Source organism: Rhinolophus hipposideros, assembly GCF_964194185.1.
Source record: "Rhinolophus hipposideros genome assembly, chromosome: 16".
Classification (NCBI taxonomy): Eukaryota; Metazoa; Chordata; class Mammalia; order Chiroptera; family Rhinolophidae; genus Rhinolophus; species Rhinolophus hipposideros.
The window spans coordinates 38,471,993-38,486,731 of record NC_138062.1 but is presented as its reverse complement, the minus strand read 5'-3'; the positions used below and the strand labels follow the sequence as shown (position 1 = coordinate 38,486,731).

Below are 14,739 nucleotides of genomic sequence, written 5' to 3'. Positions count from 1 at the left end.
TCAAATCATCTAACACAAGACAAATCCTATTACAGTCCTGAGCACCCTTCTATGTTACAACCAACAGTCACGTGTGCTTTGTGGTCATTCTTCTTATTAGAATTCATTATACCCCTCTCTGACTACAGGCGTGATTCTGCAGGTCGCTGGCAAGAGGGCTGTGAAGAAAACCATGATTTAAATTTTTGGGATTAAGAGTGAATGAAAATTAGTGTCGTGACAAAAACTGTAACTATAAAGAACAAAACAAAATGAGTCTTAGGAAAGATTACCTGCACTTAAACACACATGTATTGACTCAAAATATTATATATGATGATTATATAAAGAGAATAATAAAGTTTATTTGAAAATCTGTAATTATAATGGGATATTTTAACATATCCTCTTAGGAAATGAAAAACATAATACTTGTTAGCACATGGCTTAGGAAACAATAAAATATTTCTATGAAAAACCTGTAGAAGTGTTCATTTGACAAAAAATGCACATACTTTTAATCACATACAATCAAACATAATTGAAAACATACCCAGGGATTATATTCAGCTACAACTGACAGGAAACACCCACAGGCTTCCTGACAGGAGGAAGGGGTTTATTCTGACGTGGAAGCACCGGGTCACAGCAGCCACTGCACATACAGCAGAGAAACAAACTCCATGTTTTCCCATGTTTCCTTCTTTTTGATGGCACCATGTCATGGTGAATCAGGAAAACAGTCACCAGCACTTGGCAGCTTACGGTGTTTCCTATACAAATTAGACCTTATACAGATATAATCTAGAGAAGGGGGAAATCAGACATAAGCAGGAAAGTCTGAATCAGTTTCCTGTGGACACAAGAGGGCTAACAGAAAACTCCAAACTCTGGTGGATCTTTACTGCGGTACTTGTGAAGACACCAGTGGAAAGCTACACCTCTCAGAAAATGGATATCACACAGTCGGTGGAAGTTGTGAGGATAGTATTAATTGGGAAATCAAAGAAGTGAAAAAATGGACTGGAAGATGGTGTCCTTCAAGATCCTATGTATCTGTCTGTCCAAATAGTGTTTTCAAGACATGACTAATCCTTTCTTTGTTTTTGCCTTTCAAATATAAAGCAAGTGACTCTATTAAGGAATTCTAACCTGGAACCATAAATGGGATGGATTCTGGAAAATCAAGTTCCTAACATTACCTATGGGGGGATTGGGGGGTGGGGTGGAGGGTATTTCCAACTGTAGATTTTCTTGCCCTATTACAGGTCACTCTTCTTAAATCAAAGTCAATTCACCAAATACAGGTCAGAAGGAAGAACAAGCAAAGGTACAAATATAAAAATAATATTCGCATGAAACTATATTCTTTCATAAAATTGCCGTACATAAAATTTATTTGAACTATTTATCAGTATCAAAAACAGAAAAACACTTGTATCCATCACCTCCAAAAAGGAGCTTTATCAGAGGAAAAAGTAGAATATATATACTAATTTAGGTATATAAAGGATTGCCATAAAGACACTAGGGAAATCCAACTACAATACTGTTCTTTTTAAATGACCCTTTAACACAGAACAACAACAAAAACCATTTAAAAAAATTTAACCTCACTGCATGTAAGAAATATATTTCAAAGTGGAGAGAAATCTTATTCAACATTTCAAGGAAAAAACAATAATTATCTCATGTACTATTGTTGAAAGACTACTCTCATAATTATCGCAACTGAATATTCATTTCTGAAAGCAATTAGTAGAAATACAAGGTCCAATAATGCACTTTAAGAGAAAGGTTTAACAAACACAATATATCTGCAACTTTAATTTAAACCCATTATACATGGATTAATTTCTATCACGCTTTCTCTCATGTAACATTTTAATTTTTTTCCATGGGAAGTTTCACATGTAAGGTTGTGGGCCAATGCAAGTCTTTCCCATGCTGTTTACATTCAATAGGTTTTATCCAGTGAGTCCTTTCATGCATTAGAAAGGAACTGGGATAACTGAAGACTTTTCCACATTCTGTACTTTTATATGGTTTCTCTCCAGTGTGCATTGTCAGGTGTCTTCGAAAGTTTGTGTGATAACTAAAGGCTTTCCCACATTCCTTACATTCATAGGGTTTCTCTCCAGTATGAGTTCTTTCATGTATTTGAAGATAACTGAGATACCTAAAAGCTTTACTACATATTTTACACACATAGGGTTTCTCTCCATTATGAGTTCTTTCATGTGTTCGAAGATAACTCAGACATCTAAATGCTTTGCTACATATTTTACATTCATAGGGTTTCTCTGTAGTGTGAGTTCTTTCATGTATTTGAAGATAACTGGGATACCTGAATGCTTTACTACATATTTTGCATTCATAGGGTTTCTCTCCTGTGTGATTTCTTTCATGTATTTGAAGATAACTGGGGCACCTAAATGCTTTATGACATATTTTACATTCATAGGGTTTCTCTGCACTGTGAGTCCTTTCATGTCTTCGAAGATCACTGAGACACCTGAATGCTTTGCTACATATTTGGCAATCATAGGGTTTCTCTCCAGTGTGACTTCTTTCATGTGTTTGAAGACTTTGATAACATCTGAAGGCTTTCCCACATTCCTTACATCCATAAGGTTTCTCTCCAGTATGAGTTTTTTTATGTTTTCGAAGATAACTGAGACAACTAAATGCTTTATTACATATTTTACATTCATAGGGTTTCTCTGCAGTGTGAGTTCTTTCATGGATTTGAAGATAACTAGGATACCTGAATGCTTTACTACACATTTTACATTCATAAGGTTTTTCTACAATGTGAGTTCTTTCATGTTTTCGAAGATAACTGAGACAACTAAATGCTTTGACACATTTTTTACATTCATAGGGTTTCTCTCCAGTGTGATTTCTTTCATGTGTTTGAAAACTTTGGTAATATCTGAAGGCTTTTCTACATTCCTTACATTCATAGGGTTTCTCTCCACTGTGAGTTATTTCATGCATTCGAAGAGAACTAGGAATACCGAAGGCTTTACCACACTGTTTACACTCATAGGGTTTCTCTCCAGTGTGTGTTCTTTCATGTAATCGGAGTGAACTTGAGCGACTGAAGACTTTCTCACACTCCTTACATTCATAAGGAGAATCTGTAGTATGTGTTATCATGTGTTTTCGAAGGGTTTTGAGGCACATGAAGACTTTCTCACATTCCTTACATTTATAGGTTTTCTCTCCATTGTGAGTCCTTTCATGTTGTCGAAAACACTGGAGATAACTAAAGGCTCTCCCACATATGTTACATTTATACGGCTTCTCTCCATATTTCAGATACTCAGAGGACTTATGTCTAGTGTGACATTTGGTAAGTTTACCAAGGGATGAATGATACACAAAGACTTTTCCACATGAACTTCGCACATAGGGTTTTACTTCAATTTTCTTCTTCAGATTGAAATTTGAAATAAGGCTGAAGTTTTCTCCACACTGACTATTCTCTTTACTTTCATAGAGTCTCTCCACCATATGATTTCTGTAAAAAAATGAGCATATTAATAATTTCTTCATTAATAATTTTATATTCATATTTTTTATGATTTTTCTGAAAAGTATAGATATTTTGTCTTATCTAATTTGTCTAAATTAAATATGCTGAATGCTCTTCAAGATGACTTCACCCTTGTTTTTATCACACTGTAATATTAATAAATAGGGTTTATTAATACTTTTTACAAGTGAGTAACTTTGCAAACACTGAACATGTATGTTACATTTAAGAAAGTATTTTTGTAAAATTTTTCTAAGAAAGCCATTTAAAGCAACATTTAAGAGTTCTTTTTATCTTCTTTTAAAAATTTCGTAACAAATTAGAGTTCTCACGCTAAGAGATACTGCTTTCTATTCTGTGACTCACCTTAGTTTTCTCCCCTGGTTTATGTACTGATCTTCAATGTCAGGATCTTCCCATTTTTTTCCTAAAATGTAGAACCAGAAAAATGATCCCAAAGTATCAGATTATAGAAAAATTATTAGCTTCTGGATCCATGATTAGCTGTGACCATTCCTAGTTTATTTACCTGCATCCTCTCTTTCCACATCTCACATCTTGGAACAATGTTGATGAGCAATAAACACTATTTCTCTAATTGATGACTGAAGGAATGTCCTCATTCTTACCTACTGAGGCCAGGTTCCTGAAGGTTTCCCTCATCACATCTCTGTACAGTTTCTTCTGTGAAGGATCCAGCAGAGCCCACTCCTCCAGGGTGAAGGTCACAGCCACATCCTCAAAGGCCACTGAGTCCTAAAACATCCCAATATGTGTAGAGTAGAATGTGAGAGACTGACAGCACTGGGCATCTAGACTCCATTTATAGGACGGTCACGTATGATTCTCTCATCTCCAAACATCTCATCTATGACTTGAACATCAAAAATTTACTCTCTGTCCACACTTACTTTCTCATAAATCTAATACCATCATTAACACATGGAAATTACAAATTTTTACTGTGATTACTTTATATCTTATTTACTTCCAGTGTCAGGGTCCTGAGCATGTAGGAAAATAACCAAGATGCTATAGGGATGAAACATATATTTTCATTTTATGACCCATCAATTCCTTGTGAAAAACAATTCCTTTTTCTTCTCCCTCATTACTCACCATTTATAGCACTCCAGGAGGCAGAGGGTAAATCTGCATAAAGTTTTAATGAATAAAATATATTCATTAAATATATTTCAGTGGAAAACTGGAAGCTTTTCCTTCTATTCCCATCACCAAACAAGAGTCCAAGAGGCCTGCAGAAATCAAACTTCCAACAGAGCCAGCTGACCATGTCGTCCTCAAGTCCTCCAGGCCTCTGTCAGTCAGCGATCAGGTACAGCTGGCTGAATGGAAATATGCTTGCGGAGAAACATTGCTTGTAACTTGTGTAATATTGATCACAGACTGAGTTCTTCCTTTTTCTCTCTCTGTCCAATTTAATGGGGCTAGAAAGTTATTTAGAACATAGAGCTCAGACACGAGAAGGCATGACAAGTTAGTCATCAAAATTCCTGTACTTCGAGCCAAATGTTAGAACACATAATGAGAGAATGTGCCAGAAGAGCTCTTTCTGGTCAAACCATAACAGGGTACCTTGGGCCTCACTGCTCTTGAGGAACAAGTTAAGAGTTGCAGCTTGCAAGGAGTTCACTGAAGTCCACATGGGTTAATGGTGAGTTTATCCCCGATTATAGAATACATAAAGGATTCAACAGTGCTTTCCCCCAAAATAACAGAATTTCCATTCTCTCATTTCTGGAGGAAGTGTTTACTAAGCAGTCACCCTAAGGCTACGTTGTCAACTTCTGGTGTGGCACTTAGAAAACTTAGGAGCTATCATCCTCATTTTCACACACTCATGATAATGTGTGATAATGATAATAATTTAAAACACATACACAAAAACCACAACTCCACCCCCAAAAACCAACGAAACAAACAAAAACAAAACTGAAAAAAACGAACAATTTTTGGTAGATCCATTAGTCTTTAGATCACATGGAAAGCTGGCACCTCCAAAATAGGAAAAAAGGAAAAATAAGACAGTACTTTGAAATATGCCCTAAATACTCTGTTCTTCACAAGGCCTGCACTCAAAATAATCTCTTTCACCAGAGTCTAATGCAAAGATGATGAAGAACAAAAGAGAACACAATATCCATGAACCCTAAGGCAACCCTCTTTAACATGAGGTTTGAAATACATATAATCGGAATACCTGGAGAAAAAAAGGACAAATAGGAACAATAAATGAAGGAATGATCATTAAAACTTCCTAAAATTAATAATAGATGGCATACTGTAGATCTGGAAAGCTCTAAAACACAAAACATGAAAAATACCAAAAATTGTATACCCAAGTATATCATATTCAAATCAGACAAAAATCAAAGACAAAGAGAACTTGTTGAAAGAAGCCAGAGGGGACATTAGGTATAGACAAACAAAGATTTGAGTTAAATCAAACTTCTTTTCAGAAAAAATCAAACAGGCAAGAACAAAGCAGTGTGAAATATTGAACATTTTAAAATTAAAAGAACACTCTAATAGAATGAAAGGTAAAGGGATGGAAGAAAATGTACCATGTCAACAGTAATCAAAGGAAAGCTGGCATAGGTGTATGACTTATAAAGATTTTAAACCAAGGAAAACTCAGAGATAGAACGGGTATGGCAGAATGATAAAGGGGTCCACTCTCCAAGAAGGCCTACCAATCTCTTAGGTGTATGTGCATAGCAACACAGGGGCAAAATACATAAGTTAAGAACTGACAGAATGCAAAAAGAAAGAGATAAACCCACTACTGTGGCTGGAGAGTTCAACACCCCCTTATCATGAAATATAAATTCCTATAGAACTGAACAGCTGGACTTAATTGAAACAACTGTGAAACAACTGGACTTAATTATAATCTGTGGAATACTTCATGCAACAACAGAATACACATTCTTCTCAAGCTCGCATGGAACATTCACCAAGGCAGAACTCATTCTGGGACATAAAACATACCTGAAAAATTTGAAAGAATAAAAATGTCAAATTTTTATTCTAACAGCATCATACAAAATATGCTGTTAGACTACACAGAACTTAATGTAGAAATCAGTAGCAGGAAGGTAGTTAGAAAACCCTGAAATAAATGGAGATTCAAAATCACATGGGATCAAAGACGTCTCAAGACAAATGAAAAATTATTTTGAATTAAATAAAATGAAGACGCAATGTATCAAAGTTTGTAGGATGCAGCTAAAGCAGTGCCTAGAGGGAAATATATGGCATTGAACAAATACACTAAAAATATATAATCACTAATGCAAGCAACCACCTTAAAAAAATGATTAAAAGAACCGAATTAAACTAAAAGTAAGCAGAATGAAATATAATAAAATTTTAAAAAGAAAACAATATTATTGTGGAAAATCAATGGAGAAAACATTTTTTTAAAAAATTTTGTTTCTTTGACAAGATTCATAAAGCTGGTAAACATCCAGACAAGGTAACTAAGAAAAGGGATTCCTAAAAAAGGGATTCCTATCAAAAAGGAAAAAAGGGGGATATGAATAACAGGATTTGATAAAATGGAATACCCACTTATGAAAAACTAACAATAGAGGGGAATTTCCACTTCTTGATAAAGAACATCCTCAAAACTTGTGGCTAAATACATCACATTTGTTGCTCATGACATGAGTGTCTGTGAAACACCAGAAAGATCTCACAACAAGAGAGATAACTACTGGAATCAATAAGAAAGTATAGCAAGGATTAAGGATACACAAATCTACTGCTTTCCCACAGACCACCACAAATATACTCAACTAATCTTTGACAAAGGACGAGAGGCAATCAATGGAAAAAGAAAGGCTTTTAAACAAATAGTCCTGGAAATAATAAATATCCACATACAAACACATATGCACACACACAAAATGAATGTAGACACAGGCCTTACAGCTAAATATAAAATGAAAAAGTAATAAACTCCTACAAAATAACATATGAGGAAATCTAGGTGCAAATGAAAAACAATGAGGTATCACTACACATGTATTAAATGGTTAAAACTCAGAACACTCAAACACCAAATACTGGTCAGATGTGAAGCTGCAGGTAATCCTCATTCATTGCTGTGGGAATGGAATCGGGCATGCCCGCACTGGAGACCAGGACTTTATTTCAATACAAAATATACTCTTACTACATATAGTAGGATCCAGCAACCACACTCCTTGGTATAGACCTAAATGAACCGAAACCTTATGTTCACACAGAAACCTGTACATGAATGTTTTTAGGAGCTTTATTCATAATTGGCAAGAATTAGAGTTAAGCAAGATGTCTTTCAAGAGGCAAACAGACAAACAGTGGTAAATCCAAACGACAGTCAGTAAATCCATGGGGCAAAATACTGTGCAGTGATAAAAAGACATGAGGGATTAAGGCATGAAAACACACGGAGGAACCTTAAAAGTACATTGCTAAGAGAAAGAAGCCAATCTGACAAGGCTACGGACTGTACGATTCCAAGTAATGACCACCTGCAACAGACAAAACCATGAGCCAATAAAACGAACTTGGGGTTTGAAGGATTTAGGGGTTGGAGGGAGGAATGAATGAATAGGTGGAGCACAGATTTCTGCGAAGTAAAACTACAGTACGACTTATAAAAAATGATGGATACACGTTACATTACATTTGCCCAAACACACAGATCTGATGACACAAAGCCAACGCTAATGTAAACTGTGCACTTGAATGCAGCAATATAGGCTCAGCAATTGTAATAAACGTACCACAGTCATTCAAGATGTAAAAAACAGCGCAAACTGTGTGGATACACAGGGGTTATGTGGGAACTCTGTACTCTCTGAAACCCAGTTTTTTCTGTAAACCTAAAACAGCTTTTTAAAAAAACTGAAGTCTACCAAAACCCAAAAAAGATGAAGGCAGACTCACACAATTCACCCGATGACTGACTGATGGGTGAAACAGGCCACGTGTCATTCACCCGGTCTGACCTTACGTCAATATGCCAGCCTGGTGCTCTAGGAGCCTGAGCGCAGGAAGGAGAAACTTCCTTGGAACACTGTGTTGGAGAGCGTGTCATCTATATTCTGAGGAGCGCCATGGTCACTGTCGTGTCAGCGCAACACCGGCAGTGAGCGAATGAGAAAGGGCGGCGAAGGGTTAGGAAAGAAACAGAAATCAAGAAAGTTATGAAACAGGGGGCCAAGGGTCTCACAGCCTCACAGGACTGAGAATCCCGAATCGGGCTGCCTTGTGGCTTTTATTGATGTACACACAAGTAAGTAGCAGTGTTTTTTCCATGGTCTGTGAGTCTCATACATCATACCAGAATACTGATTCAAACCAATCACCATTGCCTCCTCCACGACAACCGGTTGCTGTACAGAGTCGAAGTACCCTGGGCGTAAGTAGGGTTTGAACTGATCCCTTTGCTGCACCAAACTGAAACTATGGTGCTGGCCGCTGTAATCCAGGGGGTCCGGGTCTTTGTTGCAACAGGTGCAGGGGCAGCAGCAGCAGCAGCGTTACTTAGGGGTCCTGTTGGGGTCTCTGGAATTTCCCTCCCTACCATCTGTACCCGTCTCTTCTCTGTCTGTCTGAAATAACTGCTCCTGAAGGAGTGACCATGAGATAGGCTCACCTCATTCACAGGGTATAACAATCCTCATAGCCCCCTGAGATCCCTCACTTAAGTCTGGTGAACCCAACCTCCGTCACACCTTCACTCTAAACACACAGTAGGGTTCCACCTAAGACATCAACCCAAAACCACTGTAAGGAGAACCCCACTCCCACACTACTGCTCCCAAAGGACAGCATGTTATCAACTCAGAGACCTCTGTCTACAGACCCCAGGCTGGGTGGGTCCACGATACAGCGCAGGGCAGCACAGCTCACAGGAGGGCTCCCCGGGGAGCAGCAGCTCCCAGTGCAGGAGCCTCCAGGCTTCTCATCAGCCTGGCAGATAAGAAGCAGGAGGGGGAAAGGGAGGGGTGGGGCTTAAGGTGTCAGGAGTCAAACATCAAAAGTGTGGATCCCCGTCTACTCAAGACAACAACATACATGGGTAATAAAAACAGGCCACTGCACTAGCTTGTTTTTACATAGAGATACACTAACAGGATGATCCAGAGGTGATCAAACCTGGTTATTTGAGGGTGGATGGAGTAAGAGCACAGGAGGGAGGATATGCAGGCAGGGAGTCTGAAGTTAGCCTCTTAGCTTAGAAAAAATTTTAACCTTCCCATGCAGGTTTAGTTAAAATAAAAAGCGATATTTATAATATAGACCACATTTCCTATGGTTAATCCTTATTTTTAATTAACTTTTGCTTTTTAAAAATAACTTACCTTTTCTACATAAGAAACCACTCCACAATTTAATCCTTTAAACACTAAATGATATAAAAATGGAGACCATAAAAAATTTATAGGGTGGTCTGTTAGCTTAGTTGGTTTAGAGCATGGTGTGAATAACACCGAGGTGGTGGGTTTGATCCCAGTGTGGGCCACTGTGAGCTGCACCCTGCTAAAAAAAATTTTTTTTTAAATATATAAAGAAAAAGAACTATATATATATATATATATATATATATATATATATAAATTTTTATAAATCCCTTTCTAACTAAAAGGACAAAAAATATTATGACAGTTTTCTCTCTACTGTATTTCACAATAAGGATATTTTCGGGAATAAATAAGGTATTATAACGCATTAGAGGTTTGCAATTAAGCTGTGAAATGGATTAGGAATTTCAAATATTTACATAAGCTTTAATATGTTTCCTCATATCGTTGAAAATAAATATTCAGTTGTTTTTTTCCTCATTTCCATTAAAACAGGAGTTCATTTACCTTAGGAACAGTAAAGACTTTTACATTTCAAAGTTCTCTAGGGAAGGGCACATAGGAAACTAACTGAAAATGGAAAACACACCTGAGACTTAAAAACACCCATCTCACATCTTCAGGTTGTCTTGCCTGAATGTAAGCAAAATTCTATTTATTTCCACAATCAGTCTTGCCTTATTCACATTATTTCCTTCAGTCCAGTTGTATCTTAAAAGCCTAGGTGCTAATGGAAACAAGAAGGAAAGGGCTGCAACAGCCAATGATTAAAGAAATCCAATGAAAAGAAACTCCAATGTTGGAATCAAAATAAGCAGCCTGCTTAGCCACAGTTAAGAAAAACCCATGTTCAGAAAATTAGAAAATTAAAAGATATTCGAGGCTTAGGGCTTAGACACCCCAGTTGAGACAGAATCCCTGGAGTGAGTCAGTCCCTGGGGACAGAGGGAGGGACACCCAAGCAATCCCAGGAATGAATGCTGACAGCTCCATACACACCCTCCTCTCCTGTAAGCATGGAACCCTTCCCCAGGCTTCCGTTATCACAGTGAGAAAACTCTCAGCCTGATTGTTTACGGTTCTGACCCAAAAGAAATTCCCAATTCATAAACCCTTTGTCCATGAGACGGAACACCTGATCTACACAGACTTTCTCAGTGTTCACAAACTATACTCTGAATCTGTGGATGCAAAACTCAAACAAAATGTCTAAAAATGTCGAGGCCTAAGAAACCACAACTTCATAAGGGGTGTAAGAAACCACAACTTCATAAAGGGCGTCACCACCCCTCACACACATGCACCTGCACCCCCAGCCCTCCAGGGCTGCAGCTTTTCTCAGGGTAAAGGCCCCTCCATGGTGGGTGTGAGCAGGTAGGATACCTGCAGAGGAGGCCCCCCAGGAAGAACCACTGGGCCTCAAGTACTTCCCTTTTGTAAAAAATCATTAATGGAGCCACATTAAAATGGAGCCAGAGCTGCCATCTCAGTACTACTTTGTACCGTCTTATGACTCAAACCTTGCAAAGTTAAAACAGGGCAAAATAACATTTGGACAGGGCCTAAAGCAACACTGTCCCAGAAAACTGTTTGCAAGGTCAAGAAAACAGATACTATCTCTATAGGACTGATGACTAAGTGAAAATTAAGTACATTGTTCAGAATTAGCATCACTATGCTATGTCACCTGCATCAATGAAAATGCTTTCCTTCTACTGATATAATTGCTCCCGTTTTCTCATAAATACCTCTTGCTTTTATCTCCTACTTGGAATATTATTTGGGCTTCTGCCTGAATCAAACCCTCCCAAATAGCTATTCTTAGTGATGGCCAATAGATGCTTGTAGCCTCTCACTTTGAAAAGGTTTTTGTTGTTGTTTTGTTTCCTAGGTTAGCACTGTATAGGCTCAAAGGAGCCCTGGCTTGAATCACTGACCACAGGCCTCTGCTCCCCAGTAGAGTTGCTTTGGAACATTGTTGATACTTTAAATGATACAAACCCAGAGTTTGAAGAATCCACCCAAATCACTTAAATCCAGTATTTATGTGGAAAGGAAGGAAGAATATTGTAAAGGTCTTTTACTTGTTCAACTAGAAAACCTTAAATATCTGTTTAAAAAATATATCAGATGATTATATTTTCAGGGAAAGAAAGTAATTTGTAAATAATTAATCTACCCGAACAATTCTGTTCTGCAAGGCTAAGCCCAGGAATTGTATTTTAAAACACCTCAAATAAAATAAACCTCAAAACTTACTACACATGCTCAGGAAGAAAGATTGAAAGAAAATGGAATGTAATACTGGAATACTTTATTTATTCTGAATTCACACCTCTTTCCTGCCTGTTTGGAACTATTTTATACTCAAGCTCCACTGATTAAATACATTTTACCCCTATTGAAAACATGAGACTTAAATACGTCAATAAATGTTTTCAAGTGACAAACCCAGGGGGCCAGTGCTGACAGAAGACAACACCCAGGAAAGTTTCCAAAGAGGAGCCTCCACCCAAAGGACTTCCCATAGGACGTCTGTGCCCAGGGCAGGTCCTAGGGGAGAGGAACGGGGATTTCATACAACGTTTTCCAGGTGGTATTGTCTGTTTTCCTCTCACATAAAATATCCACAGACAATATAAATCTTTTAAAAAAAGCATTGCAAGACTTTGGGGGGGGAAAAGACAAGCAATTAAAATATTTAAAATATTGAGACTTTGAAATAAACCACGAGAACAAACATTTGATAACGATGCTATGCTATGAATGGGGAGGGGACGTCGGCTTAGGGAATGCCTGTAGGAAACGGGAAATTTAGGGCCTCGCTGCCGCCCCGGTGGAGACAGGTGGGCGTGGGGCAGGAGGGGGTCGTGGATTAGAGACCCCGCTTCTCAAATACTTGGAAAGCTCAGCAGAAACCCGGTCCCATCTGGGGAGGAAGAAGAGACTGGGGACCCCACGGACCACAGCTCCTCCCACGCATGAAGCCCCGCGCCCCAGTCACGGCTGTTCCCCAACAACACTCCCCGTGGTCACCGCACCATCCGGGGACACGCGGGGGTTCGGGCACAGCTGCCCAGGGAGGCGCCGCGCGCAGTGACGGGACAGGACGCCCGGGGTCCGCCTGCCGGCCCCGCCCCCACGCTGCGAGCCGGAGGGGACTCCCGTCCCAGCGGCGCCCCCGGCGGAGGCGCAATCGGGTGGCGGACTCCGACTTGACAGCGGGGAGGCCCGGGTTCCGCCGCGGCCGGTTCCAACCAGCCTCTCGTCCCTGTGTCTTCACCCTAGAGCAGAACACTCACCATTTCTAGGCTTCCTGGGTCTCCCTGAGTCCCTGCTACGATTCCCACGACCAGTGTAGATCCCAGCGCGACAGATCACAGTTGTGACAGAATCAGCAGGGACCGTTAAGGGCCCGCGACACGGGATCCTGCGAGGGGCCGGAGGGAGTTGAAAGGACCACGCCTGTGCGGGGCATAGCCCCACCCACCTGGCCCAGCGGCGCTCTTGATTGGACAGTTCCTAAGGCCTCGCCCCCTCGTACCTGAGTGACAGCTGGTGGGAGAACTCTGGCTCTGCTGAAGCCGCTTCCGCCTGTGAATGGTGCCAGACCTAGTCTGGTATATTTGCATAAACAGAATTTTTCTAGTCCTGCGACTGCCTGTGTTGTTTCCCCCCAGCTCTTTGTGAAAGCCAGGGCACAGGTGTGCACTGGGAATTCCTGATTTAGTTTCCAGATGGAGCAAGTAAGTAGAGACAAGAAGGTAGCCCAGGCCAGGCCACATTAGAATAGGAGGTAAACCTGTGAGTCAACTGTGACCCACGTTTAGAAACACAGATATTGAAACGTGACTGCACCATCTTTAATAGATTCTGGCTCCATTTTAATCTTGATCCTTGCAAGCATTGAGCTTTCCACCCATCCCTTCTCCAACCCCACTCATTTGGTCCTAAGAGAAAGAATTCCAGAGCACTTGGCTCTGGTGGGAATTTGGAACCCCGCAGCCCCAGCCTGGGTTCAGGGATTCTTTTCAGTCTAACCACAGGGTGTGAGATTTGTTCATTATATTCTCAGGTGTACATTTTACACTGTAAGAAAACTTTACTTTAGATCACTTTTTGTATCAGTCCCAAGATAACTTTGAAATGGAAACTACTGAAATATCCCTAAGACAATTGATTCCTGTTTTTAATAATGTAAGAAAAACAATAAATGGTTACATAACTCTGAGATGCACCTGGAAACTTTTCTCCCCTCCAGCTTTTCTGAGGTATAATTGACTAATAAAATCATCTATAAAGATTACAATGTGATGGTTTATTATACATATGCAGTACAATATTCTTGAAATTTCCTAAAACAGTGGATTAAACGATCTTACCGCACATACAAAACAACTATGTGAGGTGATAGATGTGCTAACTTACATAAACTACTATGCCTGAGCGATTAGACTGCAACACTTTTGTATTGCAAATCTTACTGTATTTATTTACTTATTTATATGAACATCTTTTATTGAGATATAATCCACATACTATCCATCTTCTTGTGGTTGTGAAATGGTTATCTCACTGGGGTTTTGATTAATGATTTCATTTCACTTCTGCATTTTGTGAGTGAATAATGCAGTTCAGCATTTTTTCATGTGCTCTTGACCATTTGTGTATCTTCCTTGGAAAAATGTATATTTAATCTGTTGCCATTTTTAAATTGAGTTATTTGACTTCTATAATTTGTTATGAGGTATTCAGATATTTTGAATACAATTTTCTTATCAGATATATTTGCAAAGTTCTTCCATTCTGTGTGTTGTGTTTTCACTCTCTTGCTTTAAA

At 39.1% G+C, this 14,739-nt stretch overlaps 1 protein-coding gene across 2 annotated transcripts; it reads right to left on the bottom strand.

Moving 5' to 3' along the window:
* Positions 1-317: 317 nt before the first annotated feature.
* Positions 318-13,384, bottom strand: LOC308509619 (uncharacterized protein). 2 transcript variants are annotated; one of them, XM_081077862.1, is made up of 5 exons: positions 13,203-13,238; positions 4,640-4,672; positions 4,150-4,276; positions 3,887-3,947; positions 331-3,505 (listed from the first exon to the last, which is right to left on the bottom strand). In XM_081077862.1, the coding sequence occupies exons 2-5, from the start codon at positions 4,640-4,642 to the stop codon at positions 1,864-1,866; spliced, it is 1,833 nt and encodes a 610-aa protein (XP_080933988.1). In that variant the 5' UTR covers positions 4,643-4,672; positions 13,203-13,238; the 3' UTR covers positions 331-1,863. The 2 variants fall into 2 exon arrangements, with proteins under 2 accessions (XP_080933987.1, XP_080933988.1); XM_081077861.1 differs by lacking the exon at positions 4,640-4,672 and having other exon boundaries at positions 318-3,505; positions 13,203-13,384.
* Positions 13,385-14,739: the final 1,355 nt, after the last annotated feature.